Raw genomic sequence first — 27,603 nt, 5'->3', positions numbered from 1 at the left:
CACCCCCTTCAAAAAGTGTGGGGTGTTTGGGAGCATAATGAAACACTTATGTCTTGCAGTTATGGCTTTGTAAAGTCTCCAAAAGATGCCCATTCATTACCATAACAATGACAAGCCATTTTTAAAAAAATATATATAATCATTTAATCTGTTTTTGCAGATGAGAAGATACCAAAGATTACATTTTCAAAGATTTTCTTGGTTGTCGTCTTAATTGAAATATGCTTGCTGATAGGGTGCAAACTCAAAACTTTTTCCATTGATGCAAAGACTTGTTTTTACGTGATTTTGGGGCGCTTAATAAATGAAGTCTTTTTTATTTGACTTTAAAACGGGCTCAAAAGTAACAATATTCATCAAAAATGATATTATGCCACGTTTTAGACAATTGCCAACACAGGAGACATACAGGGGCAATTGGCTGTATTGTATGGCACTGCGGCAAAATGTGTGAATCAGTCAACCATGACAAATAATGTTGACAGCGTTTCAGAAAAAAATATATCTAATTATTACCCTGCAAAAAAGACAGTCCTTACTGATTCTGTTATTCAACACACAGAAATATGAACAGAAATATGAACAAAAATCTGGCATGCCAGGTTAAACAAATGTTTGAAAGTGACTGGCATGGGGTCAAAACGTATGAAGAATCCGTATAAAATACTATGCCATTAATACAATAATGTATAAAATACATATTGCATACAGAAAAAAAGCTGATAGCAGGTCTAAATTGAGCAAGAGAGAAAAAATAAAAATCGTGTGATATTCTAAAGACGTCACGATTATCTAAATTGTTTCTTCCACCAAATAAAATCTAATTTAATTTAGTGTAATGTCAAATGTTGTGAAAAAAATATATTATTTAAAATATATGACCTGCTATCTTCTAATCGCGGAGTCCTGGGTTTCTGCGCATGCGCATTTGAGCAGCTTCCGCATGTCATTGCACATGCGCAAACATCTCAGAAGCCTGCTTGTCTGTTTGAAAACAAAGCGGGGGAAACAAGCCTTAAAGGTCAGTTTTATCATTTGAATATTTTTACACATTCAAATGATCCGTGTTTACGTATAGTTGCATAGCAAAAATTGTCAATCATGTCTTTATTTTGTTCACAGATGAGAAAGCATTCATGCTAAAGTTAGCGCCAGACTTCATCCAAAATGTGTTTTCCATTTTGCTGTGAAATTGTTGTCGTTATTAAAAGCAAACACATCAAAGTGTTTTTCGTGGGTTCAAAAATCACAAGAAAAGCCACCGGAAGTAATAGAACCACTGTGTTCGTCTTTTGAGTGTCACGGCCGTCTGAATAACATAAAACCTATTACTAACTATATATGTAATAGCTGGTAGTTTAGAACAATATTTCCCTATCACTGTGCCGCGCGGAATTATCTGACACGAAATGTATGCATTGTAATATTCTGAAGGGATAATTCCAACCCCAAATTCTAACCCTAAATTGTAACCATAACCCTACATTGTAACCCTAACCCTAAATTCGAACACTAACCCAAACCCTAAATTCGAACACTAACCCAAACCCTAAATTCGAACACTAACCCTAACCCTAAATTCGAACACTAACCCTAAATTCTAACCCTAACCATACATTCTAACCTTAACCCTAAATTCTAAGCCTGACAGTACATTCTAACCCTAAATTCTAACTCTAACCCAACATTCTAACCCTAAATTCTAACCCTAAGCCTACAATCTAACCCTAAGCCTACAATCTAACCCTAACCCTAAGCCTACAATCTAACCCTAACCCTAAGCCTACAAACTAACCCTAAGCCTACAATCTAACCCTAAGCCTACAATCTAACCCTAAGCCTACAATCTAACCCTAAGCCTACATTCTAACCCTAAACCTACATTCTAACCCTACGTTCTAACGCTACGTTCTACCGCTACGTTCTAACGCTACGTTCTAACGCTACCTTCTGGCGCTACCTTCTGGCGCTACCTTCTGGCGCTACCTTCTGGCGCTACCTTCTGGCGCTACCTTCTGGCGCTACGTTCTGGCGCTACCTTCTGGCGCTACGTTCTGGCGCTACGTTCTGGCGCTACGTTCTGGCGCTACGTTCTGGCGCTACGTTCTGGCGCTACGTTCTGGCGCTACGTTCTGGCGCTACGTTCAGACGCTACGTTCTGGCGCTACGTTCTGGCGCTACGTTCTGGCGCTACGTTCTGGCGCTACGTTCTGGCGCTACGTTCTGGCGCTACGTTCTGGCGCTACGTTCTGGCGCTACGTTCTGGCGCTACGTTCTGACCCTACGTTCTGACCCTACGTTCTGACCCTACGTTCTGACCCTACGTTCTGACCCTACGTTCTGACGCTACGTTCTGACGCTACGTTCTGACGCTACGTTCTGACGCTACGTTCTGACGCTACGTTCTGACGCTACGTTCTGACGCTACGTTCTGACGCTACGTTCTGACGCTACGTTCTGACGCTACGTTCTGACGCTACGTTCTGACGCTACGTTCTGACGCTACGTTCTGACGCTACGTTCTGACGCTACGTTCTGACGCTACGTTCTGACGCTACGTTCTGACGCTACGTTCTGACGCTACGTTCTGACGCTACGTTCTGACCCTACGTTCTGACCCTACGTTCTGACGCTACGTTCTGACGCTACGTTCTGACGCTACGTTCTGACGCTACGTTCTGACGCTACGTTCTGACGCTACGTTCTGACGCTACGTTCTGACGCTACGTTCTGACGCTACGTTCTGACGCTACGTTCTGACGCTACGTTCTGACGCTACGTTCTGACGCTACGTTCTGACGCTACGTTCTGACGCTACGTTCTGACGCTACGTTCTGACGCTACGTTCTGACGCTACGTTCTGACGCTACGTTCTGACGCTAACCCTAAAATCTAACCCGAACCCTAAAATCTAACCCGAACCCTAAAATCTAACCCGAACCCTAAAATCTAACCCGAACCCTAAAATCTAACCCGAACCCTAAAATCTAACCCGAACCCTAAAATCTAACCCTAACCCTAAAATCTAACCCTAACCCTAAAATCTAACCCTAACCCTAAAATCTAACCCTAACCCTAAAATCTAACCCTAACCCTAAAATCTAACCCTAACCCTAAAATCTAACCCTAACCCTAAAATCTAACCCTAACCCTAAAATCTAACCCTAACCCTAAAATCTAACCCTAACCCTAAAATCTAACTCTAACCCTAAATTATAACCCTAACCCTAAGTTATAACCCTAACCCTAAATTCTAACCCTAACCCTAACACTAAAATCTAACTATAACCCTAACCCTAAATTATAACCCTAACCCTGCATTGTAACTCTAACCCTAACTTCTAACCCTAACCCAAAATTCTAAACCTAACCCTAAATTCTAAACCTAACCCTAAATTCTAACCCTAAATTCTAAACCTCACCCTAAATTCTAACCCTAAATTCTAACCCTAACCTTACATTCTAAATGTATTTTAAGAGCCAATGTTTTAAAATCACTTATTTAGCATATTTTAGTGTGGTTTGTGATTTTTACTTGAATTGGTTTAATTTTTTATATACGTATATATTTTTTATCTTTGATTGTAGTGGGCACTTTTTTTTTAAATGGCCTAACTAGCCCGATGCGTGTCTCTCAGCCTACGTAAAGATTATTCCCTCTGTGTTGGCAGTACTTTTTTAGATTATTTTGCAGATAGTAATGCAGGGGGATTTCTACCATGTACCAAACGAGCCTTGTAATAAGGCCTTTATTACATAACTACTAGATAAAGGAGAAACAATACCTACCAATGAAAAGATGGAAAAAGAAACATTAAAACAGATATTTTGACTTGTTGCCCGTGTATTGAATGTTTTTTAAACATTCACTCTTCCCACTACCTAACCCTAATTTCTAACCCTACATTCTAACTCTAAACCTAACCCTAAATTCTAACTAACCCTAACCCTAAATTCTAACTCTAACCCTAACCCTACATTCTAACTCTAAACCTAACCCTAAATTCTAACTAACCCTAAATTCTAACTTTAACCCTTCAATCTAACCCTAACACTACATTCTAACTCTAAGCCTACATTCTAACTCTAAGCCTACATTCTAATTCTAACCCTACAATCTAACTTTAATCCTAAATTCTAACTCTATCCCTAACCCTACATTCTAACTCTAACCTTAAATTTTAATTCGAACCCTAACCCTACATTCTAACTCTAACCCAGTGGTTCTTAACCTTGTTGGAGCTACCGAACCCCACCACTTTCATATGCGCATTCACCGAACCCTACTTTAGTGTAAAATAAAATATGATTTTTTTTTCAAATTCCACTCAGCATGATATTTATCATTTAGTAGACGTTTTGATTCTGTTTACAACAGATGTCCCGCTCTCCACCAATCAGCCAATTATGAGATCAGGTATTTGCTACGTAAAGCAAGTTTGCTACAATTCATCGTCTACCAACAGAGCAAAAGAAACTTCCGAATATCAAATAAGTTGTGACAAATTCAGAAACAAAGCATGGATATGCATTGGCGATACCTTCAATCGATGTAAACAACTTGAAAATAATTGACGAGTTGTACGCCTCCACCTCGACAGGTGGTCTCCATTCGACTCTAAATTCATTGGACATCTATCATTGTCAGTGTTAGTCAATGAGGTACTTGTGGAAAAACAAGTGTTGTCCTTACTCAAATTTATCATTTAAAATGGATGAATCACGCAGCTATAGCTTGATGTCTTTGTGATTTTCTTTTTTTCGCGGCAAACTGAGCGGAGAGAGTGACTCTTAGCATCCGGAAGGTCAGAGGTCGGGAACAACGCTCCGAGCGCAACAATGACTCCTTCCTTCTCTTAATTCAGCCTCTCGGCTATTCTCCCGCACTGCAAAGCACCAATGTTTACCCCATTAATTCATTTCTCTGCCCTGGCTTTTCCACTCAAGTGAGTCAGCGTGGTGTCGGCCTCGCAGGCTGTTCCCGTCGCACGGACCTCAACTTGAGTGACTGTGACAGGTTGCCACTCGCTACCTGCCGGGACCACTTTTCCGGGTTATTCTCCCAATTTCTCTGACACACCCCCACTTCCCTGTGATGTTCTTCTCAACCTTTTTCCTTTTAAGACACCATCTGTAATGCCAAGACGCCTGGAAAAAAAGGCTTGTCTGTTTTCATCCGCAGTGGTTCAGGTGATGAAAGTCTGTAAAGGTTGAATGGAGTCAACTCCTTTTTGTTTGTTGAAGATTTTTTTACGAACCTCTGCCCTGTACCTCCAAGAAACTGCTCTCTGGTGATCGGCTGATAATCGGTTTTGGCCGGTTCTCGGGACTGATATTTGGACATTTGACCGATATCGTTATCGGCCTTTTTTAATCCGACCGGCCGATATGATCAATTTTAAAACTGGGTTATTTTGGCTCGAATCTAGCTGCTTTTCTCTCTCTTTGCTTGGCTCAAAAATTAATGTGCAGCTGCTCGTTAAGTTGAGGGCTTTGACGTTGTTGCGACCGCTATGCTTCAATTCGCGTTGCCCTTGATTGGTAATAAACACACACCAGCAACAATGCAAATTTAACCCCATAACCTTCTGTTGCCTTGCCGCCATGTGTTTAATTGTACATTCAATAACATACATCAACATATATATTTATATATATATATATATATATATATATATATATATATATATATATATATATATATATATATATATATATATGCATATATATATATATATAATGAAGTTCTGTGCTTGAATTATTAACACAAATGTTACACTTTTACTGCAAATTTATATCGGCTTCCTCTAACTACTAATAATCAATATCGGTCCTGAAAAACCCATATCGGTCAATCACGAGTGATCTTCACCAATTTCGTCATACGCAGTTTCTGGGTGTGATGACAAGTAGGCATTTTTGTTGTTGATGATGACGACAGGGCCTATGTCCGATTATTATTATTATTATTATTTTGTAATGTTGCTTGTTCTGCCGAGTGTAGAAGTCATTGCACTCTTCACGACATCGGCCTGCAGAAAAATACACTTTCGGCTTGTCCCGTGAGGTGTCGCCTCAGCCAATCAACTTTTTTTTATTTTACCTGTCCTTTGCATCATCCTCCCCTTCACCGGGCACGTTCATGTCCTTTTCTCAATGAGTCCATTTTGGAGTATACAAAACTAGGGCTTTATGGGAACAGCTGTTTTTTTATTCTGAACATCTCATCTTTGGTTTTGTCTTAAAGCGTATTTGTTGCTTGGGGATGCAGCAAATCGCAGAAAGAGTACCATGCAACGTGTTCTTTGCTCGCTCGACACCGTGGGATTTTTGAATTTTAAATCTTTAAAAGCTGTACACAAAACATCAATTAAACATGAGACATGATGTAGATTAGAAGATGCTATTTTGTGTGTGTGCTGTAATGATAAGAAATATTTCTCTTCACATGATCAAGTTGTTTTCCTTTTTTCTTTTAGTTTGATACCGCAACCATGCCTGTCATCGTATTGCTGAAAAAGCCTTCGGCAGGCAACCAACCGGACATCATTCCAATCTCCCAGATCAGCTCAGGAAAAAACCATGGCCACCACTCGGTCGAGGTGAGTTCTTAATGCTCTCAAATGTAGTGTTTTCACAAATATATCACGTCAAATTACGTATTACACAAACTCAAAGAATATCAATTGCTCGAGCAAGTTTATTCTAAAACATGGCCTATTTTCACTTAGGGCAGAGTGGTACACAAAGGACCTCTTGTGTCGTCATCAAATTACCACTTCATCCTGAAGGGTGTCATTGAAGGTAAAAAAATGGGATTTATCTTGACATCATCTTGAAATACAGCAATTCCTCATTTATCGGGGTTAATGGGTTCTAAGATCTGCTGCAATAGGCGAATAACTGCAATGTAGGGGCAGTGTTTTTATGTTTTTTATTTTAATTTTATTATTATTTGAACTTTTAAACCCTCCCTGTACTGATCGTAGACACTGCATGCTAGTGGCCATTGAAATCCTCTCCAATTGTGCCTTTCCCCACCATTTCATGTTTGTATTAGTGTTCCTACACTATAAACTTTTCCAATCTATTTGGCAGCTCCAAGCAGTGATTTGGTGAATCCCCGATAATCGATTGTGATGTGGCGAGATATTACTGAACGTTTTTTCCTTTTTTCTTCAGAAGACAACTCCAAGCCCGAGGAGAAATCGTCCATCAATATCATCATGATGGGCATGCTGGCCAAAGAGTTCTCTCAGGCTGTCAATATAGGGGTACGTTTAGTTCACAGCTCAGCAAAGTACCACTCGCCAGCCATATCTGGCTCTTTTGTGTGAAACTGGCTTGTCTAACATAAGTAAAGCATTCAATTGATTTGTAGTTTGTTTAATCCAGGCAATTGGAAGGTACAAAGTGCTTTTTTTTACCGACCTAGGTTTTCCCAGACCGATGCACTTGAATCTCACAGCTCAAACCTATTCCAATAGCTTTCTCTGTACACCTGTAATTTGTAGCTAACGAGAACATTTATTGTAAATTGTCGTATTTCTATTGCGACCGCTTTTGACACTACTTTCCAAACTAATACTTCTGTTATTCGAGGCGTCTCCCATTACCCTTCAATTATTGACAATGATTTCAAAATATAGTGTCTTTTGAATTGGCATCAATGGTGACTGATTTTACAAAGTCAATATCCAGGCATGTTATCACCCTTTTAGCCGATTGCTCTTTCTTTTGTGTACACGTGCCCGCGGCCAAATGAGACTTGACTGTTTGCGGCAGCTTATCAGCGATGCCTTGTTCTGGAGTGTTCCATCAAACCTTTCAGAGTATCACATCTGCCACTTCAATCTACCCTCCTGCAGCGAAGGAGGAAGCGTGTTTATCTCCCTGCGATCGTTTGCTTTTAATCCACACAATCCTTTCTCTTTTTTTGTGATTCACATCAGGACCTTGTGGTGGCCTCAGGCTTCATGGTGGGCAAATCTCCTACGGCGCGCCAAGACAAACGGCACGTGTGCAACCTGATGCTGTCAGGAGACAAAGCCCTGATTCACGTGAGGATTTTAATTATGTCGTTTATTCACGTCGCCGTTGGTGTTAGAAACGGCATCAAGCATTGCCAGGAAGGAGATTGAGGAGGATCACAGAGCTGTTTTACTGCTGCTACTATTAACGACACAGTAATCCAATTAACAGTGAGGCCCTAATTAGCCTTCAAAAAGACAGTCTTTAACTCTCAAATCTGTAATTCATCATTGTTATTAATAGTAGTTAATATTGAATCAAAAATATAAGTGGCTCTTAAAGTATCAAAGCATGAAGTATATTTGAGGAAAGAAATAATTGACACATTTATACTATATTTAATAATAAAGTAATGCATAAATACCAGAAAGTAGCTAAATGAATTGTCTTATGCTCTTGATGAGCAATGCTGAGGTCTTGGCCATGAATGAATAAAAAACAATATACAGAGTTTTACAAAATAAGGAAAAATACAAATAGATGACAATAAAAAAAGGGTCATATGGAAAATAAAACAAAATGGTACAGATGAAAGCAGATATCAGAAAAGTAATACAAAAACATTTAAAAATGAATTGCCAATATTTCAAAATGATATAAATGCCATGAATAAACACAAAATATTTTAAAAGTATTGAAAACTCTTACATAATAATATCAGAAGAAATAATATAAAAAAAATGATTTGGATTTGACAAAAATATGAACATTTAAGATAATTTGACAAAATGCTAGATTTTTAGACAAAGCCAGACACTGGATGGAGAATAGACACATTTAAAAAATAACCTATATTCAAAATGCTGATATATTACACAGAGATATAAAAAAAAAGCTCTATTTTAGAAAAAAAGGAAACAATTAGACTGAATTGAGAAAACTAACACCAAAACACAGAAATATCAGTTCAAAATTGAAAAATTATTGGTTAAAAAATATTTTCTAAAAACTACAGAATTATGAGATAAAACAAGATACATTAATAGACACGTTAACTCACACACTATTGCTTGGATTGACTATTTAACATAGCATGTACTTTTTGATCACCAGCTTCTTGTCATGATTGTACTGCGCCATAGCAAATACCACTAACTTTTGTGCTTCAGGTTTGTCGGCATTCCCCCTGTGACCTCCCACCTCCTGGCCAAGCCGAAATGAAAAAACCTTCGCCCCCTCCTGTGGTAAGAAGGCCAAATCCTGATGAGGAAAATTATTCATTAATAAATGACTTAAGCCATCATTTTAGGGAGGGAACAAAAATTGAATGTGCCATGGGCAACGTTTTACTTGAAAACTTAAATGTAATGAATCCCTGCACCATAATGGTATTATTATGTTACAATGGTGCTTTCCCCCACAGGTTTTAACTACTCCAAAGTACACATACGTCAAACTCCGTGACTTAAAAGCTGGACAGGTCTTCAATGTGTACGGTGTGGTGTTGTTCTTCAAACAGCCCTTCAAGAGTCGCGGCACAGGTCTGTGTTTTAATGTGTGTGTCAATCGTGTGTCATTGGCGAAACCATGATTTCATAATTGAAATGAATGGTATCATCCTGCTCGGTAAATGTAGTGTATTTTAATATTATTTAAAAAAGAATAGATGATGTATATCATACTGTCATGATCAAAGTAACTTATAGTGTAAATAGGTCTTGGGGTAACGGGTAATGAAATAACTTATCGAAAAAAATTCAATTGTCTGGTTACGTTTTAAAAGCATATTGGCAGCTCTTACAGGTGAACGTTGGTACTACATGGGCAGTGTATAATAAATCACCTTAGGTTATTGCAGTGTTTCTCAAATAGTGGGACATGAAAATACCTGGGAGCATTTGACTTCGAAAAACATACCGTACTTTTTTTTACTAGAATAAAGTGAAATTGCACATTCACTCAGTGGATGGAAGTGGCGCGTTCACTGTCAGCGTTGGTTATTTTAATAAGGATACAATCTTATGAAGAAGTGTACATGGAATTTTAAACTAAAACTATACTATTTACAGTAATGGCAGAGTTCCAGGGCCGCATTTTTTAAAATTCTTTCTGGCGTGGGGGTGCAATAGAAAATAAATGAGAAGCACTGGGTTAATGTGAATTGTGATGTGTCTCACACAATTCCCGTTTTTCTATTGACTGAGTGACAGAGATTCAAACTGGGTGAGGAAGAGCCGTACTGATAATGAATGTAATATGACTAGATTAAAAATTACATATGTAAATTATTTAACTAGGCTAATTATATCCTTTATTGACAATGGATTCATGTGTTACAGAAGTTAAAATAATGATACGAGATTAATGATTACTTTTAGACAAAAATGTATCTCTTGAAAAAAATGTGAATGGTAATGAAGCAGAATTGAGAAATAACTTCATACACATCGAGAAAATCTGTACGGATATCAGCATTGAAGGTGCTTTTTATAATCTGACTGAAGCAGATGTTTGCCTGGATGTAAATCATCATCGCCTGTGAAGTGGTGAGGCTTTGGGGGTACGCTGTTATGGCAAGATGTATTTGCACTCTAATTATGAACGTGTGTGTATGTGTGTTAACAAGCCGCTTGCTTGGCATTCACAGATCCTGCTCTTTCTCACACAGTAAAAATAATCTTATCTCATAAACCCGGCTGAGTTTTTCCCCCCACGGTGACTATAACCAGGTTCTTTGTTCACATTAGGGCAAATGAAGTTCAGTCTTTGTAAACTATTTGAAGGCCTTGGAATATCTGAGTAATGTTTTGACATACTAAGGAAGGGACACTTGTTGGCAAGAGTCATTCATTTTTATTCATCATGAAACAGGTATTAAGGTAATCTGTTCCATTGCCATGAATTTTCATCCAAATCCAAATAGTATCAGAGGCGTGCTGGCATTATCTTAAGTGAAATATAATATTGTGTTTATGTCTGTAATAGACTTTCTGCAAATGTGAGGAATATCTGAAAAGGCTAAAAAGTTGCAAGCCCTAAAAAATTGAAATAAAGGCCTTCAAATGTGTGAAAAGTCATTGGATTCACTGATTTCTTGCCCCAACAACAGCAAAGACAAGGATCTAAGATTGAGGGATTTTTAAATTGTGCTTTTTTCAACCCCAGTATACTGTCCCTTCCCTTTGTGAACAACACTTTCTTGTTGGCGTTACAAATCAATAAAACAACCCCCTCTTACCAAACCCATTCTATCTTCTCTCCAGATTTTTTCTCCAGTCTGAAGATCACTGATCAGTCTGAGCAAAAGATACGCTGCACCCTTTTCTGTAGTAGAATGGAATCACACCCTCAAATCTTCCAGTCCGGCGACATTGTACGCTTACACAGAGTCAAGGTAATACATTGTTTTTTTTTTATTCATTGAAAGCCTGATTGCTAATTTCCACTTAACCGAAGTTTCTATCCACAGGCTCAATCTTTTAATGATTCCTTAACACTGATAAACACCTTCGGCTTTTCTGCATTGACCTTTGACGGGACTATGGATGCTGACACGGAGCCTCGAAGCTCCAGCAAAACTTTTCATTTTACTGAGGAGGACCGTCGTACAGTGACAGAGTTGCGCTCCTGGGCAGCAAGCCGGAATCTGGTATCCCAAGATCTTAGCATCCGTCTCGCCAACGCCCAACCCAAAATGTATTTCAACCTTACGTGCCAGCTGCTTGCCAAAGCACCTATTGACGCCACCTGCACGCTACTCAGGGTAAGCACTCAGGGTTTTTTGTTTTATTTTTAAATGGCCTGCAAAGGTTAATTATATTTCTTTATGAATGTTTAGCAGTTTTTCGTATGTACACTGTAATAATCCACAAGAATATTTTTAGAGTTGTGTTTAAAAGGCTAAGTCATTTCTGAACATCTTCCACTGTGAAACTTTGCTGAAAGTCTGCCTTGTATTTTCACCCCGCCCCTTAGAATTAGGACGTCCTAGTAATTAGGGCCCTCGAATGTAATAAAACAGAAAAGATGTGTAAGGTCAGAACGTAATTGGGAAGCTGTCTTAACGGGCGTTCTTGCAAGTAAAAATTCCAGAAGACTGTCTTTTCCTCTTTATTTGTGCGTGAATTTGGGAATGTCTAATGGTGAACCTGAAAATGGGAAAGCTGAAATTCAAAAACTTGGCAGAATTGTGTCAGTTATGAAAATACTGACCCTTTTTTAACAGATTTCACTTTCCTTCTAAATTTCAAATGTCATTTTCTCAGTATCATATTTGGTATGAATGAATACACATCACTAGCGATCAGGCAAATCTGTAGGTTTCACATAATTATTGGAAACAAGTCAAAATGCTAATGAGGATTATCAGTGTTTGTTTTTCTCTCTCCCAGTAAACCTACTGTGATAGAGGGATCCAATTCTGATTTTGTCTCCATATTGTTCTTTGACTTAAAGAAAACACAAAAAATGGGTTGGAAATTCCTATTTCAGAGTAGGTGGCTCTGCATTTTCATGATTGAAGTTGATAGACAAGGTCAATTTTTACCTTTCATTGTTCACCACTAAAATTTGACCATGTCTGGAGCCCTACTGTGGGTGCTGATCTTTCTTTCCGGACTTTTTATACATCGTCATAATTCTGTCATCTGTCATAATTTATTTATGATTTTTTTTTTTTTTGTACAGGTGTGGGATGGCACGCAGTGTCCTCATGCTCTGCTAAAGGTGACGGTGGATGCCAACATCATTGAAGGGATAACCTCCTTCTCCGAGGAACGTGAGAAGCTCATCGCTAACGTGCTGGTGTTTGACAACCATGTACAGTCCACAGAGCATCTCAAGGTTAGAATTCTCAGAGTTCAACCTCCGGTTTCTCAGATGTATGATAATGTGAAGTCGTAAAAGAGATACATTTTTACACAATTCCAAATATTTGTCAAAAGGGTTTCATAACATGTCAATGGTATTCCTTGCTGAAAATACCTCAATGATTGAGAAGTGAAACACTCATTTACAGGAAAAGAAAAAAAATATATACAAGTAGAGGAAAAAAAATACCTAAGAACTGCTCATTGACATTTCCCATTCGTGCATGTGTAGCATGTGTGAGTGGTAATAAGTGTGGTGGAGTGTCAATATCTGTTAAGCTCTCGGAAGTGTAAATGCCTTGCTCGATGTTGCAAAGTCACATTCACAATAGAGACACACAAGAAAAGTTTATTTCACTAGTGCTGCTGTGTTAAACCGCTCATACCTGGGATTATCTCTACAATTGGTTTTGACCTAGATTCAATCAATTCAGTATCTACTTTGTGGCATTCCTCCTCCCCCCTCCATCACGCATGCTTTTTTCCCCTCAATTTGCTAAAGTTGGAATTGCAAATTAGCAAATGTGTTTCATGCTCATTAGGTTTTACAACAGCTCAACAGCGTTTGATTTGAATCTTCTCAAAGAAGCTTACAGATTTGTCACAGAATTTCACGATTTGTAATTTATTCATTCACCTTCTTCAAAATTTCAATTAGACATCAACCATTGGTGTGGGAATTAACAGGTACAAGTCGGACGGATCATTCAGTCTTGAGAATATTGGACAGATGAATCAATTCTTAAAATATTTTTTTAGTTACCGGCCAGGTTCTAGTATTTATTTACCCTATTCTGCTAACCAACATTATAATATCAATTCTGTTCAGATCAGTATCGATTTGAAAATGTCCACTGCATCACCATGAGACCTGTTCCCAAAGAATGGGGGTCTTTCTCTTATCTGACTCACATTGGCCCTGCGGCTCTCATTCATTATCTCCTGTTTAGCACTCATGCTTGATTGGAGCGTACTCGGTGTTTCTGTGTCATTGAATGCTTTTGGGCTGACATTGTTTTTCCAAGTATTTCCGCTAAGATAATGTGGTACGCCCCCTCTTTCTCGTCTTGCAAGTACGGTTTAATATAAATGAGATTTTATGTCAGCCTGCCGGTGCAATTATTAGCCGGACAATAAAAACAGCCAGCAATAATGAGGTGACACCAAATGCTACCTACCGCCTGTGTTGAGGTTAAAGGCATCTTAAATTTACTTTGGAAAGAGGAAATATTTACTGTTTTTTTTTTTACAGACGATAAGTCACTCTTTTTTGTCTGCGATTTATTCTCAAGTGCGACTGATATGTCTTATTTTATTCACGCTGACCATCAACAGCTTGTTTTTTGGGGTTGTAGTTATTCCCCAAAACTGATTATGTTAACAGGTGCTTAGTCTGTCTGCTGTTGCATATTTTACTCTATGTTTGAAAACCATTATGAAGCTGCGGGAAACTTTAATTAATGCATTCAAAGCAAAAAAAAATGCTATTGACGAGTTTATTCGTCAATAGCATTGAACGTTTCAATTGGAAAAGAACAAAATTAAAATGTTAATGGCAAGTATAGTTGGTTTAATCTTTATCTAGCCAATCCCATATGTGTAAGGATCACCCCTCCCCTTTTTGTGCTATATTGGCCTGGCACTAGTTATTTGCATTGGAGTATAGATTATACTCCAGCATTGCCATTTCTGGAGATGGCAAATTAGAAGCATTCACTCCATACTGGTTGGTCCACAGGATGTGTCGGCAGTTGTGAGTTCACGTTTAGTCACGGTTAAATATGAAAATGGTTTATTGGCCTCAAGCAAGGCATTTTCCTGTCCAGCTCATCCCACCATCCCCAAACTCTTCCCCGGGGTGCTAATCTGCTCATTATAAGTAAGCATGGTCCCCACTGAACCTTCTTTATTGGCCTTAAATCTCCGAACCAGCCTAGGTAAAGCACTTAACATGCTGCCCCGTTGTTGGGTTGCCATGGAGATGCTCCGGTGACACTGCAACACCCCCATACTCTTTTAAAAAGATGTTCTTAATCCCTCACAGGCGGGAAGGGGAAATATGCAACAAAAAAGTAGGACATGCATAAGACATTTTATTCGGTACTAAGGATGTTACAGTAGAAGAAAGAAGGTTGGAATGGAAGTGATTTTTTTTGATCAAGTGCATTCCAGAAAAAAATAGTCTTTAAGAATAAAAAAAAAATCAGAAGTGCCTTTTTCTGATGTGTAATTGCAGAGAAAAATGTCAAAAGGCCACTATTTCTAGGAAGTAGTCAACATTACTGTGAATAGCTATTTTTGAATGCCTGAAGTGTTTAAGCCAATCAAATTTGAGTATTTCAGATAGTCTAACATTGCCTGTGTCGTCAGAGGCACCCAAAATTTGCTAGCTTGATAAGAACATTTAGTTGTTTCCTCACCTACTAGTCATAAATACACTTTGTGCAAACAAAAATGATATGTAAGGAGAATGTTATGTATTTGTCCTATTATGATAAGCGATTGGACCTCACATTGATTTCTTGGTCTATTAGGCTGGTTCTTCTCCCAATAACAATAATAAATTCAATGGTAGGCTCAGTTCTAACTGAGAAGCTTGAGGAAAGCCTTCTCGCACAAACTAAGAAACTTTCTTTGCCATTTTAATCTGCCTCTAGCCTTCTTTGGCATTCTAACATTGTGGCTAAAGGTATGGAAATTGGCACAAAAGAGCTTGATAGTATTTGATGTCAAGTTTGTCCCAAAATGTCAGCCCTTTAACGTGTTATTTTCCATTAGAGATGATTTTCTTCCTTATCATAGTTCGAAGAAATTCCTGATTTGCATATTTTGATTGTTTTACATGAAGGTTATTCATACTACTACAATGCCTTCTGGTCGTTGTTAGCAGGGATAGGCTCCAGGACCCCTGTGCATCGCAACCCTCATAAAAATAAGCGGTTCAGGAGATTAATGGATGAATATATAACGATTAGTATTGTGCTAATGTAACAAATTTTCATTCACATTAGGTTCATTCATTCATTTTCTGAACCGCTTTATTCCTCAAAAGGGTCACGGGGGGTGCTGGAGCCTATCCCAGCTGACTTCAGGCCATAGGCGGGGGACACCCTGAATTGGTGGCCAGCCAATCGCAGGGCACGAGGAGACGGACAACCATTCCCTCTCACACTCATACCTAGAGGCAATTTAGAGTGTCCAATCAGCCTACCATGCATGTTTTTGGAATGTGGGAGGAAACCGGAGTACCCGGAGGAAACCCACGCAGGCAAACTCCACACAGGTGGACCGACCTGGATTTGAGCTGTGAGGCCGACAGGCTAACCACTCGAGTCACCGGGCCGTTTGCTTGCAGTAAATGTTGATAAATAATAAACATTGAATCATTCATACAATCTAAAAATATTTTATTTTAAAGAAGGGGCTATAATAAAAGTGAATTAAAAGGTAAACATCTCAAGCTCATCTTCATTGACTGTCATAGTTTGGTTTTAGGGTGAATTTTGTATAAATAGTTTTAGTTAAGTGGAATGTCTATCAAGTTTGTCACCGTGGTAGGAATGTGGAATAGGTTTTTAAGGCAAGTGTTATGTTTGTTTTATTTTAATTATTATTTTGAGAACGTTTTCCCTGGATCCGCTTGTCGTTTCCTGACAGGTGTTCTCAGACATTTCCTAAGCACTCTTAATACGCCCAACTCAGCGTGTGCATGCTGGAAGCTGACAATCAAATACATTCAGTCTATATTTGTCTTCCCCCTGTATTTAGTTTCTGTGTGTGCCTCCTGAGAAAAAGCTTTTCTGGTGCTTTTCTCTCTTCACTAGCTGCTTAAACACTTGAGCTCTCCAGAGATGGCTCTGGAAACACACGCACACACAAAAATGGATTAGGAGACTAAAATTGTGTCTTCACGTCCCAACTGTCTTTGCTGTGATAGTGATGAAGGTACCGAATTCCGCTCCCCTCCACTGCTTTCTAGGCCTGGAACGCCCACGTTTTTTTATGGGGGTTACTGCATTAGCAGCAGTATTCAGGCTTTTGTGCCTATAGGCGACAAGGCCGGCCTCCAGCCTTGACGTGGGGAACATACATGACGCTTGGTTGAAGATGACTCACTTTTTCTCTTATTCTGCTGCTCCTCGGCTCTGATGCAATTACACTTCCAAGTTTGTGCCTCACTCGAGCATGTTAAGCGAAAGGCCGAAAAATGGCAAGGACAGTGTTTTATTCTTTCTGACAGCCAACATGATGCTTTAAATCTTCACAATGATGATGGGGAGGAGGAAGACATGTTTCTGTCATCTTCATCTTTTCGTGACAAATAATTGAGGGGGGAAGCAAGTGCTCTCTGGGCATCTGACTCACTCGGCACGATGCTCTGTTTGATGCAACAGTGCAGTCTGCTGGGGGCCGTAATAACAGCAGAAGGAAGCGATGAGTTTCCCGCAGTAGTACATCAATTCACACAATTGATTGCACTTTTCGAAGTAGGACATTTTCAAACAAGAAAACCAACCTTTGAAATGACAACATACTGTGAAATACAAAATGTTGAAGTTGAAAAGGTGACTATTTTTACATTGTCGTCTTAGAAAATAAACTTTTATTTTTACTCTTAAAATAAACTGAACGGTAGACGATAGGCGTTTAACTCTTTCAGTGCCATTGCCGGTGATAAGACGTCCATTTGTGCCTTTTTTCATTCTTCTGTAAATTGGAATTAGTTTTTCAGTACTAGACGTCCAATCCATATGAATTAAAATGGAATGGCAACCGATGAGTTGAATATCCGAAAAACAGACAAAACTATTAATTTTCTCCAATATAACACTAGGTTAATTTTGCACTCGCCTAAAAGAATGGGTGAAAAGTATTTTTATTTCACTTTCTTCAAAAGAGGAACTAGTCAGGGTTCATTTTCATTAAAAAAAATGGCAATCTATTATTAATCACTTTCCTGAAACAAAGTCATGCTAATAATGTTTCACTCTCCTAAGTACAATGTCCCAATTATTTTAAACTGAAAACCATGTAGAAACAAGGCAAATGTGTTTCAATTTCTTAGTAAAGAAAGTCAAATATTAACATTTTCTGAAAAGAAAACAAACTTGGAAGTAGCATTCTCCTAATTAGAATTGGAACTTCTTAAGTATTAAGATGAGTTTGAACTACACTGTTTAAAATGAAACTAAAGTGAGTAAACATTGGTATAAATGACCGTATATTCTTCTTGGATGTCTTCCCTTAGCCCGGAGACTTCTTGAGAATATTCAACGTGCGAGCAATCCCCGGTTCCATCAAGCGTCCCGGGCTGAGCAGCAACCAGGTGGAACAGAGCCACCACCTTTCCTTCCACCTGCACGGCGGCACGACGTACGGCAGGGGCATACGCATTCTGCCCGACAACTGCCCGGACGTGCAAGAGCTCAGGAGGTGAATTTTCAAAATCCCTGACAGTAGTTGACTATAATTCCTATGAAGAGGCTCCTTAGTGACCACTCTTCCTACTGTGTGAGTCGATGATCCGTAGATGGAGACAATCTTTGTTGACTTTCTGCATTGTGTGCAGGATAATGGATGTTGTCCACGAATCCATAGAGATAAACCAGCCTGAAGTCAACGACTCAGTTTTGTGGCACGCGTGGAACACGCCTCCACAATCTCCGAATAAGGGTAATGAACACATTTATTTAAATTTACATTTTAAATTTCTATTTCAAATCATTAATATGGTTGGCCAAAAGCCAAATATTGTCAGCGTATGAGTAATTTTGCAGATGTCAATGCTCTGGACTGAGCAACCACCACAAATGCTTTTTTTTTTGTTCCTTCTGTTTTTAGTGAACGAAGCTTCAGTGGGGTTCACAACAGGTATCAAACTAATCTTTTTAATTCAATTAATTGGAGTTTATTTGTCTGGGTGAATTAGGTGCGTATTGAGGATTTGAAATACTCAAAAAAGCCAATAGCAGCTCTAAAAAATTGTCTTTTCACTCACTGTCATCCTTCTGATTATTTTGAGCCCTTTTTAAAAAATCTTTTACAAGGCCTTTGACTTTGGATGTCCAAGTAATTCCTATTTTTTTATTTTGATTCATCCCTTTAACAAGCTTCAATGTTATTTTACCTGTCCTTAGTGTTGTATGAAATGATTACATCCAATCTTTTGAGTGGTAGTTTATGTAAAACATGTTTTCAATGATTTGGGTTTCATTCAACATCTTCTATCTAGGTAAGCACATTTCTCCAGTAGTCACTGCAAATTAATGCTCAGAAAAAAATCCCAAAGGTTGTTTGTATAGAAAAATCTCATCTCAAGACAAACAACCATTCACGCCCACACTCATACCTAGGGGCAATTTAGAGTGTCCAATCATCCTACCATGCATGTCTTTGGAATGTGGGAGTAAACCGTAGTACCCGGAGAAAACCCAGGCAGGCTCGGGGAGAACATGCAAACTCCAGACAGGTGGACTGACCTGGATTTGAACCCGGGTCTCCCACTGTGAGGCTGACGCACTAACCACTCTCCCCACTGGGCCGCGTACAGAAAAATAGATGAATAAAATGCTTGTAAATACATTTTTAAGGGAACATTAATTTTGGAGGAAAAAAAAACTAGTGCTCATTTGATATTTTTGTAATAAGCAAACACTAATAAATAAAAATGACTTGAGATTAAACTAAAGACTTAGCCCTCAGCTACAATCTTACATATGTTCATTAAAATGAATATGTTCATCAATATGTGCTGTCCCTCATTAAAAAATCAAAAATCAAACTCAAACGCTTGGAGACACGCACTCTATTTACATTTTTTTGGTCTGTGTCTGTGTTTGCATGACCATCCAGAAAGAACGTGTGGTCACGGACTTCAGCCTGTGTCTGTGAGCGAACTGAAGGTTTGCAAGCCAGGTGGTTACCATCATGTCAAAGCGCAGCTACGATCCTATGAACCACTGAGACTGCACCGAGCGCTCAAACTTTTCTGCAGCAAGTGCAAATCTATGTATGAAAACTACTGTGTATCATTTCAGTCAACGTAGCATCTCAATTCAAGTCATTTGTTTGCATGAAGTCATTTCAAAACAATTACTACCACTCCTACTCGTGTCGTACTGCAGGCAGGACGTCCCCGACAACAGGCTTGTGACAAAAGTGTTTTCCGACGCTTCAAACGGCGCAAGTGGTCTCTCCAACTCACCGCCCTGGTCCCTCTCCGGAAAGGTTCACTTGCCAGGGTACCTTCAGGCGGGGGGAGAAGGCCGCACGCTTAACGTCCACCTATCCGCACAGCTTGTGTCCGAGGGAAGGACCAAAGAGCTCATTTTTCTCTCGGGTAAATGATGTCAAATGTCACAAAGGGTGCAGGCAGACAGATTTGTAGCTGCGCTGCCGTTTAAAGAAAATGGTCGTCTGTCAGTGTCAGGCTGTGTCCAGACATGGTAGACCGATCGCTAGTACTATTTCTGCAGTAGACTCAGCATTTCTATTGTTTTTCAGGTTGCACGCCAGATGAAGCTTGTCACTTAGCCGCCACATACGCCAATGTGATCCCCGTCAGGCCGTTGCCTGGTGATCAGCTAGATTTTCTTGACCTGACGGTGCCGTTCCTTTTCCGAGGAAGCAAGCGGTTCTACGGGTCAGTGGTTCCCACATGACATCACTCCCGTTACATCCCCAAAGGAAATTATCATATGGTGAACTGACAGGGTTCTCTCTCTCTGTTTTTTACGGGTATCAGATGTAAGCAGTGTTCTAAAGGAGCTGTTGTCAGAGAACCAAAAGCAGATGGAGACAAAGTCTTAGATGAGCAGAACATCGCTGAAGGTTAAATTGCTATCTTTACAACTCTAACCGACACTCACTTTTTGTGGATTTACACTTTTGATCAAAACAGTTTCATTTATCATTCCTCCATATGCATACCTGTCAACCTCTGCCGATAACTGCCCTTATAAATGATTATGATTCCCCTTACAAACCCCCAAAAAACCTTACAAACACCGTACGAGTCGTACGGTGTTTGTAAGTTTTTGGGTGGGTTTGTAAGTGGAATCATAATCATTTATAAGGGCAGTTATCGGCAGAGGTTGACAGGTATGCATATGTCCCAATTACTTTTTCACCTCTTGTAATTATCCCAATATTACCACATTTTCTTCACTTTTTACAGTAAGTTGGTGTCCCAACATGTTCCAATGTTTTCTGTCATATATAGTATTTGGCATTCAGCTCCTGAAGTTTGTCATGCTACTGACGTTCTACCTGCAAGATGCCAGTGGCATGCTGAAGGTCTTCCTGTTGAGAGAGGCGGTTAGTTTAAACAGATGGGGCCATTGGAGGCATCGTCGCAAATCATGACGTGTCCGTTAACCATTGTGTCTTTTGATCAGGAGGACTTCTTCAATGTGTCTGCGGATGAGGCCGCGACCCAACAGGAAGCTCAAGACCGAATCACTCGAACGTTGAACTACTTTTGCCCACCAGAGGGCAGAACAAGCAAACGGCCATGGCTCGACTTTTGTTTGGCAGCATACAGAACTAATGCGGATAATAATCATCAAGACTACTATCAGATTACAAACACAAGGACACGTGAACTATGACCCAACATCGTTCTATGTGTATCATTTAGAAATTTGTAACTTCGTCTTAAAAATGTTCTTCGTCTTGAGGGTATGACCTGTCCATTTCGGGGTATGAGAATGTTAGGCAATAGCACTCTGACAAGCAAGGGAAAGTTCCTTTTAAAAAAAAAAAATCCAAATTTTTATGCTTATACGATAACAACTGAATAGGAAATGGGCTTTTATGTGTGTGGTTTATTGTACCCTGGTTACTTCATTTTTCCAAGTGTCAGATTCAACAATGTTTTGATATCATAGTCACATGTACAGTAAATAAAGGAGTTATGACTATGGCAACAAATGTATTGAAATGAGAATGAAAACCAATCGGAAGTAACACTGATCTCAATTAACACCCCCCTCCACTACCACCCCTACTGAACCTCACCCTCTGTAGTCCGCCCCCAATGTGCCCCTCCATTTCACCAGTCTTTTCCGTTTCGCCACACTGATCAGCGAGCGCCTCTAACCGGCTGCGCCTGCTGAGAGCCCCCGCCTCCGGTTCACTTATTTCATAGGTGCAAATGTAATAACGGATACCATGAGCTTTTTTCGAGAGATGATTTAAGCCAACTCCCCTGAAATAAAGTTAACATGGATCACGCGTCGTGGGACTCACGCCGTTTTTGGGTTTAACGGAACCGCGACATGGTGCCCCTCCTAACCCGGCTGCTATGCGTGTGGATCTGCGCCGAGGTCGTGGCCACACACGCGGCTCCGCACAATCCACGGTCGCGGGATGTCCTCGAGTCCGTGCCAGAGGCGTCCAAAGCCGCTACGGTCCGTCTATCGACGCCCGTGCGTCCTCCTGTTGGACAACCGGCTTTACGCGCGGATGTGGCGGTGCCCAAGAAGCCGAGGAGTAAGCGACTCCGCCGGCGAGCTGCCGCCGTCGCCTCGCCTTCCATCATGGCGCAGGAGCAAGACCCCGACGTTCTCGGGGCCACCAATGCTAGTGACTACGACGACTACCAGCCGTTGGGGTCGACCGGTGCGCCACCGTTCGATCCGGGAACCCCGCGGAGCAAAGTGAAGCGGGTGAGGAACCCCTTTTACCCCCTGGACGCCGCGGCTTACGGGGCCTACGCTTTGTTGGTGGCCGCCTTGGTGGTGGTTTGTGCGGGCGTGCTGGGCAACGTGTCGCTGATGTGCATGGTGTGTCACAACTACTACATGAGGAGCATCTCCAACTCCCTACTGGCTAACATGGCGCTGTGGGACTTTTTGGTGCTTTTCTTGTGCCTGCCGCTGGTCCTCTTCCACGCCCTCACTGACAACTGGATGTTGGGGGAAACGGCATGCAGACTCGTCCCCTACCTGGAGGTGAGCGCCTCGTCCGGCTAATTTTGAGCCCAGGCGGGACAAATGCAATTCTTTCATCTCAACTCATCTAATTTTCTGAACCCCTTTATCCTCATTAGGGTCGCGGGGGTGCTGGAGCCAATCCCAGCTGTCTCCGGGCCAGAGGCGGGGGACACCCTGAATCGGTGGTTAGCCGAACGCAGGGCACAAGGAGACGGACAACCATGCACATTCACATACCTAGGGGCAATTTAGAATGTCCAATCATCCTAATCATGCATGATTTTTGGAATGTGGGAAGAAACCGGAGTACCCGGATGAAACCCACGCAGGCAATGCAAACTCCACACAGGTGGACGTGACCTGGATTTGAACCCAGGACCCCAGAGCTGTGAGGATCTGACACACCTGCGCACAAGACTGGTTTTAACATTATGTTTCAATATGGCTATGCTCATGAACATTGTCATTTTTTTGTGTTTAACATGATTTTCTTTAGCCTACCAGAGGCAGTCAAACGAAAACATAAATGATTTGCATACTTCAGATAATTGATGGCAGGATGCATTTCTGCACATTTTTTTAAATGACAAAAGCAAAAATAGATGTTAAAATATTTTATTGTGATTATCATTCTCACTATCCTTGATCACAGAACCACTAAATTGGGCAAGGAGGCTCCTCTTTTCTTTTGGTGGGATGTTAATCCCCCCTGTTAAACAAGCATTAAGGCAACAATATTATTGTGGCCATTGCAAGATGGCAGACAGCATTAAAGCAGATTTCCCTGATTAATCTGATCAACATGAGGATAAGCAAAGCGCACACCTGCTATCATGTGATGCGCTACTGGGCATTCACAACACAGATAACAATTAATGAGAAGCACATCGAAAACAATCCTCCACTCAGATGTATTTTTTTGGTCTTTGTGTTTTAATCCTTCAAACCAATGTTAAATATTAAATGTCCTGTTGAGATAAACATTGAAGACTCTTTATTGTTATATATGTAACACATTTTGTGTTATTTTTGGCCTTTTTGTCATTTTTCTGATTTGTGATTTGGGTCCCTCCTCTTCCCCAGGTGGCATCTCTTGGGGTGACGACATTCACTCTGTGCGCACTGTGCATCGACCGATTCCGAGCTGCCGCCAATGTGCGTTCATACTACGAGATGTCGGACAACTGGGCGTCCACCACCGCCAAACTGGCCGTCATCTGGGTGGGAGCCCTGCTGCTGGCTCTGCCCGAGCTTCTCATCCGCCAGCTGGTGACAGAAGAAACCGACACCTCCGACGACGGCGTGAGGGCGGTGTTTGAACGCTGCGTGGTGCGAGTGTCCACCCACCTGCCGGACACACTTTACGTGCTGGGTCTGACGTACGGTGGCGCTCGCCTGTGGTGGTTCTTCGGCTGCTACTTTTGCCTCCCCACGCTATTCACCATATTCTGCTCGCTAGCCACCGCACACAAGATCCGCAGTGCCGAACGGTCTGAAGCGCCCACTCGCGGCACCAAGAAGCAGATACGCTTGGAGAGCCAAATGAACTGCACAGTGGTGGCGCTTGCCATCCTCTATGGCTTCTGCCTCATTCCCGAGAACGTGTGCAATGTGATTGTGGCCTACATGGCAGCGGGGGTACCGCCTAGGACACTGGACATCCTGCATCTGCTGAGCCAGCTATTATTGTTCTGCAAGTCGGCCGCCGCCCCGCTGCTGGTCCTGTGCTTGTGCGAGCCTTTTCGGCGAGCGTTCCTGGACTGCTGCTGCTGTTGCTGCCGAGAGTGTGCCAGTCCAAGCCCTGGGTCCAACGCGAATACTGGTGGTGACGCCAACAACGCGCTGGAATTAACGAACTGTGATACCGTGCCCAATGATGGGGAGACGTCCACCACCTATGCAACTGTGGGGACACACTGCTGAGAGACTTATCGGTTCGCCTTGATAGATCATACAATTTTCCCTTGATGTTATTTGACAAAAATAGTTTGTTTACACTTGAAACAGAAAGCATCCGTTCCTCTAGTTCAGGGGTGTCAGACTCGGGTTGGTTCGCGGGCCGCGTTATAACGTCAACTCGATTTCATGTGGGCCGGACCATTTTAGATATGATATTTAGATTTTTTTAAATAAATTGATTAAAAGAACTGGATCAAAAGCCCTGAATATTCCGTTTTTTATTGATCTAAAACAATGTTTATTTCAGCTTTTTTTAAATATATTTTTAGATTTTACAAAATGATTTTTGAACTAAAAACACAGAAAAAAATGATTAAAAAATACAATTATTGATTTAAAAGGGGGAAAATCAGGAAATTTAATATACATCTATAGTCTTCATTTTAATTTGATCCTAAAACAGAAAGTCGGCACTCATGATTTACTTTCCTGGGCCACACAAAATGATGCAGCGGGCCAGATTTGGCCCCCGGGCCACCACTTTGACACATCTGCTCTCGTTAATAACGGTGCCATATGGCAGGACTTGGAAACTGGTAGTCAAACGCGGGCATAAAGTCAAGCAGAAGTCACATAGCAGTCAGTCATTTTACAAATCACCGCTCTCATGGTCTGCAATCGCTAAAAGAGCAATTTTGACCTGTTTCACTCAAGAAAATTTACTTGGAGCTATATCAATGATATTCATTAACTAAAATCGTCCCTTTGTGCTTGTTTATATTTGTGGTTTATCTAATTACAACCAGACAAAAATGAGTTAAAGAGGAGAGACAGAACTAAGTAGAGAACAGGAATAAACATTACATGAGAATAGGCAGTGTGACAGAGTATGACACATAGTAGTCATAATTTTAATTTATGGAGCAGATTACCAGTGAGGAAGTTGCACACCAGCCAACTGATTGACCCGATTGAGGGAGGATAGAAAAGGATAGATCAGATCCAAAAGGTATTCACACCACTTCACTTTAACCACATTTTTTTGTGTACAGCCTTATTCCAAATGGATTTGCGGACACATCAGCCTGATCTTCTTAGTTATCTATTTGTTTTTTTTTGGTGGGGGGTGCCAGGTCATCTCGTCACTGCTTGGACCATTTTTGAACTCCACCCAGCTGGCAGTGTGAGTACAAGGCCCACCATTGTCCTTTTGGCCCGCCCGCCACCGTGTGAACGGGCCCACAGAGCTCGGACACTGATGTATTGTGTTCCTTCTGGATGGCAAACAAGCACCAAAATATCCCAAACAAGCATTAGTTGGCATTGAAATTGCAGCACTCCATGTACAAAATGTCTGTGCTGTGACTCACACAGAACACATTCAAATGCTGAAAAGTTATTGTTACCGTGTTAATTGGTTAATAATTATTTAATGGGATAAAATTCTATTGAGAGCCATTGTTGTGGCTTTGGAAAGCCTGCGTGGTTCGTGTTTGAGTCTTTGTGGTCCTGGCTGGTGCCCCCCGCCTCTGCTCCAGCAATTAGACAGGCCCCATTTATTGGTTTCAATGAGGTGCCTGGGACAGCACTTGTTGCTCATACATCGCCACAAGCACATGGAGGTCCTAGTAGGTACAGTGGGTTGTGGTCTGAGGGAGTGTTCACACGAAGCGAACCAGATGGTGATACACCTGAAAATCAGAATCAGGTGAATGTCCATTTTTTTTTTAAATCTTATAACTTTCAATGACCGGCGGCCCGGTGGTTGAGTGGTTAGTGCGTCGTACTCACAGCCATGGGGTCCTGGGTTCATATCCAGGTCGGTCCACCTGTGTGGGTTTTCTCCAAGTACTCTGGTTTCCTCCCACATTCCAAAAACATGGATGGTAGGCTGATTGGACATGCTAAATTGCCCCTAGGTATGAGTTTGACAATGAATGGTTGTCCATCTCCCTGTGACCTGCGATCGGCTGGCCACCCTAGTGAGGATAAAGTGGTTCAGAAAATGAATAAATGAGTGCCAAAATGAGCTATGCACCACAAGCTCAGTTTTTCCATTTTGTCCTCCCTATTAGCTATTACTTTATTATTATTGTTATTATTATCATTATTATTATTATTATAATTACTATTATTATTGTTGTTTTTATTCCACATATGTACTTGAACTTCATGGGTGCTAATAATGGTGAGGCTGTTATTAAACCTTGAAGAGAACGTTCCTGTTGTTTTCACAAATAAATAATTTTAATAAGCCCCAGCACCCCTCACGATGCCCCTCCCGCCATGATAAGCGGTTCGGAAAATGAATGAATAAATATATATATAAAATAATGTCACAATAAACCCTACATACTGTCCTTAAACATTGGCAACTGAAAATGGTTAGTGCATTGTTAGATTCATTTCTCAATATGGGACAATATTCTAACAATACTTTAAAAGCACAGCAAAACTATGTACAATCATGTACAAATTAAAGCAGGGATATTAGGGGGGTAAAGCTATATTAGGCTATTTCTAAACCAGCAACCTGGATGCAACTTTTGTCTATCTTGCCATGTTTGATTCCCAAACCAGCATCCTGCCAAAATAGTTGCACATGTACATGTCAAAGCTGCAATATTGCAATATTTGGCCTCTTATTTTAGCAGCATGATCAAACACCTTCCCTCTGACCCACCCTGGTCCCCCTCCAGTGCTGCATCGAGGCGTAAATCAGTTTTTGTGCGAAATATCTGTGGGAAATGTTCCGACGGTCCTATTAGCACATGAAAGAAACTTGCAAGGAACAATGGTCACTAGTGTATTCGCTAGTCCTTCTCTTGTGTTCTTCTGGATTCATGATGGTGTCACCCCTCTCTAATGGTACAAGTGGTTTAATGATGGGGGTTGGGAGGTAAATTCCCTTAGTGGAGCATCACTTTGGG

At 40.8% G+C, this 27,603-nt stretch overlaps 2 protein-coding genes across 2 annotated transcripts; both read left to right on the top strand.

The window, feature by feature from the left end:
- The first annotated feature begins 912 nt into the window (after positions 1-912).
- pot1 (protection of telomeres 1 homolog) lies at positions 913-21,753 on the top strand. The gene is made up of 19 exons (XM_077596714.1): positions 913-1,021; positions 6,480-6,602; positions 6,732-6,804; positions 7,183-7,274; positions 7,953-8,060; positions 9,141-9,215; positions 9,395-9,512; positions 11,235-11,365; positions 11,441-11,734; positions 12,658-12,813; positions 18,088-18,272; positions 18,409-18,512; positions 18,681-18,710; positions 19,692-19,848; positions 19,964-20,178; positions 20,343-20,481; positions 20,584-20,669; positions 21,061-21,155; positions 21,236-21,753. Exons 1-19 carry the CDS (start codon positions 944-946, stop codon positions 21,446-21,448), a joined length of 2,472 nt encoding a protein of 823 aa, XP_077452840.1. The 5' UTR covers positions 913-943; the 3' UTR covers positions 21,449-21,753.
- A 155-nt stretch (positions 21,754-21,908) lies between these two features.
- LOC144071522 (prosaposin receptor GPR37-like) lies at positions 21,909-26,890 on the top strand. The gene is made up of 2 exons (XM_077596715.1): positions 21,909-22,792; positions 23,858-26,890. The coding sequence occupies exons 1-2, from the start codon at positions 22,118-22,120 to the stop codon at positions 24,695-24,697; spliced, it is 1,515 nt and encodes a 504-aa protein (XP_077452841.1). The 5' UTR covers positions 21,909-22,117; the 3' UTR covers positions 24,698-26,890.
- The last annotated feature ends 713 nt before the right edge of the window (positions 26,891-27,603 follow it).

Source organism: Stigmatopora argus, chromosome 3, assembly GCF_051989625.1.
Source record: "Stigmatopora argus isolate UIUO_Sarg chromosome 3, RoL_Sarg_1.0, whole genome shotgun sequence".
Taxonomy (NCBI): Eukaryota; Metazoa; Chordata; class Actinopteri; order Syngnathiformes; family Syngnathidae; genus Stigmatopora; species Stigmatopora argus.
Note: the sequence above shows the minus strand (reverse complement) of the source record. Positions and strands in the feature narration are given on the sequence as shown.

Excerpts from the sequence above, each read along its gene's own strand:
- pot1 (XM_077596714.1), top strand. The coding sequence starts at position 944 with ATGTCATTGCACATGCGCAAACATCTCAGAAGCCTGCTTGTCTGTTTG. Across the intron at positions 11,735-12,657 it reads CCACCTGCACGCTACTCAGG|GTGTGGGATGGCACGCAGTG; the intron begins GTAAGCACTCAG and ends TTTTTTGTACAG. Across the intron at positions 19,849-19,963 it reads TGCAGCAAGTGCAAATCTAT|GCAGGACGTCCCCGACAACA; the intron begins GTATGAAAACTA and ends GTCGTACTGCAG.
- LOC144071522 (XM_077596715.1), top strand. The coding sequence starts at position 22,118 with ATGGTGCCCCTCCTAACCCGGCTGCTATGCGTGTGGATCTGCGCCGAG. Across the intron at positions 22,793-23,857 it reads GACTCGTCCCCTACCTGGAG|GTGGCATCTCTTGGGGTGAC; the intron begins GTGAGCGCCTCG and ends CCTCTTCCCCAG.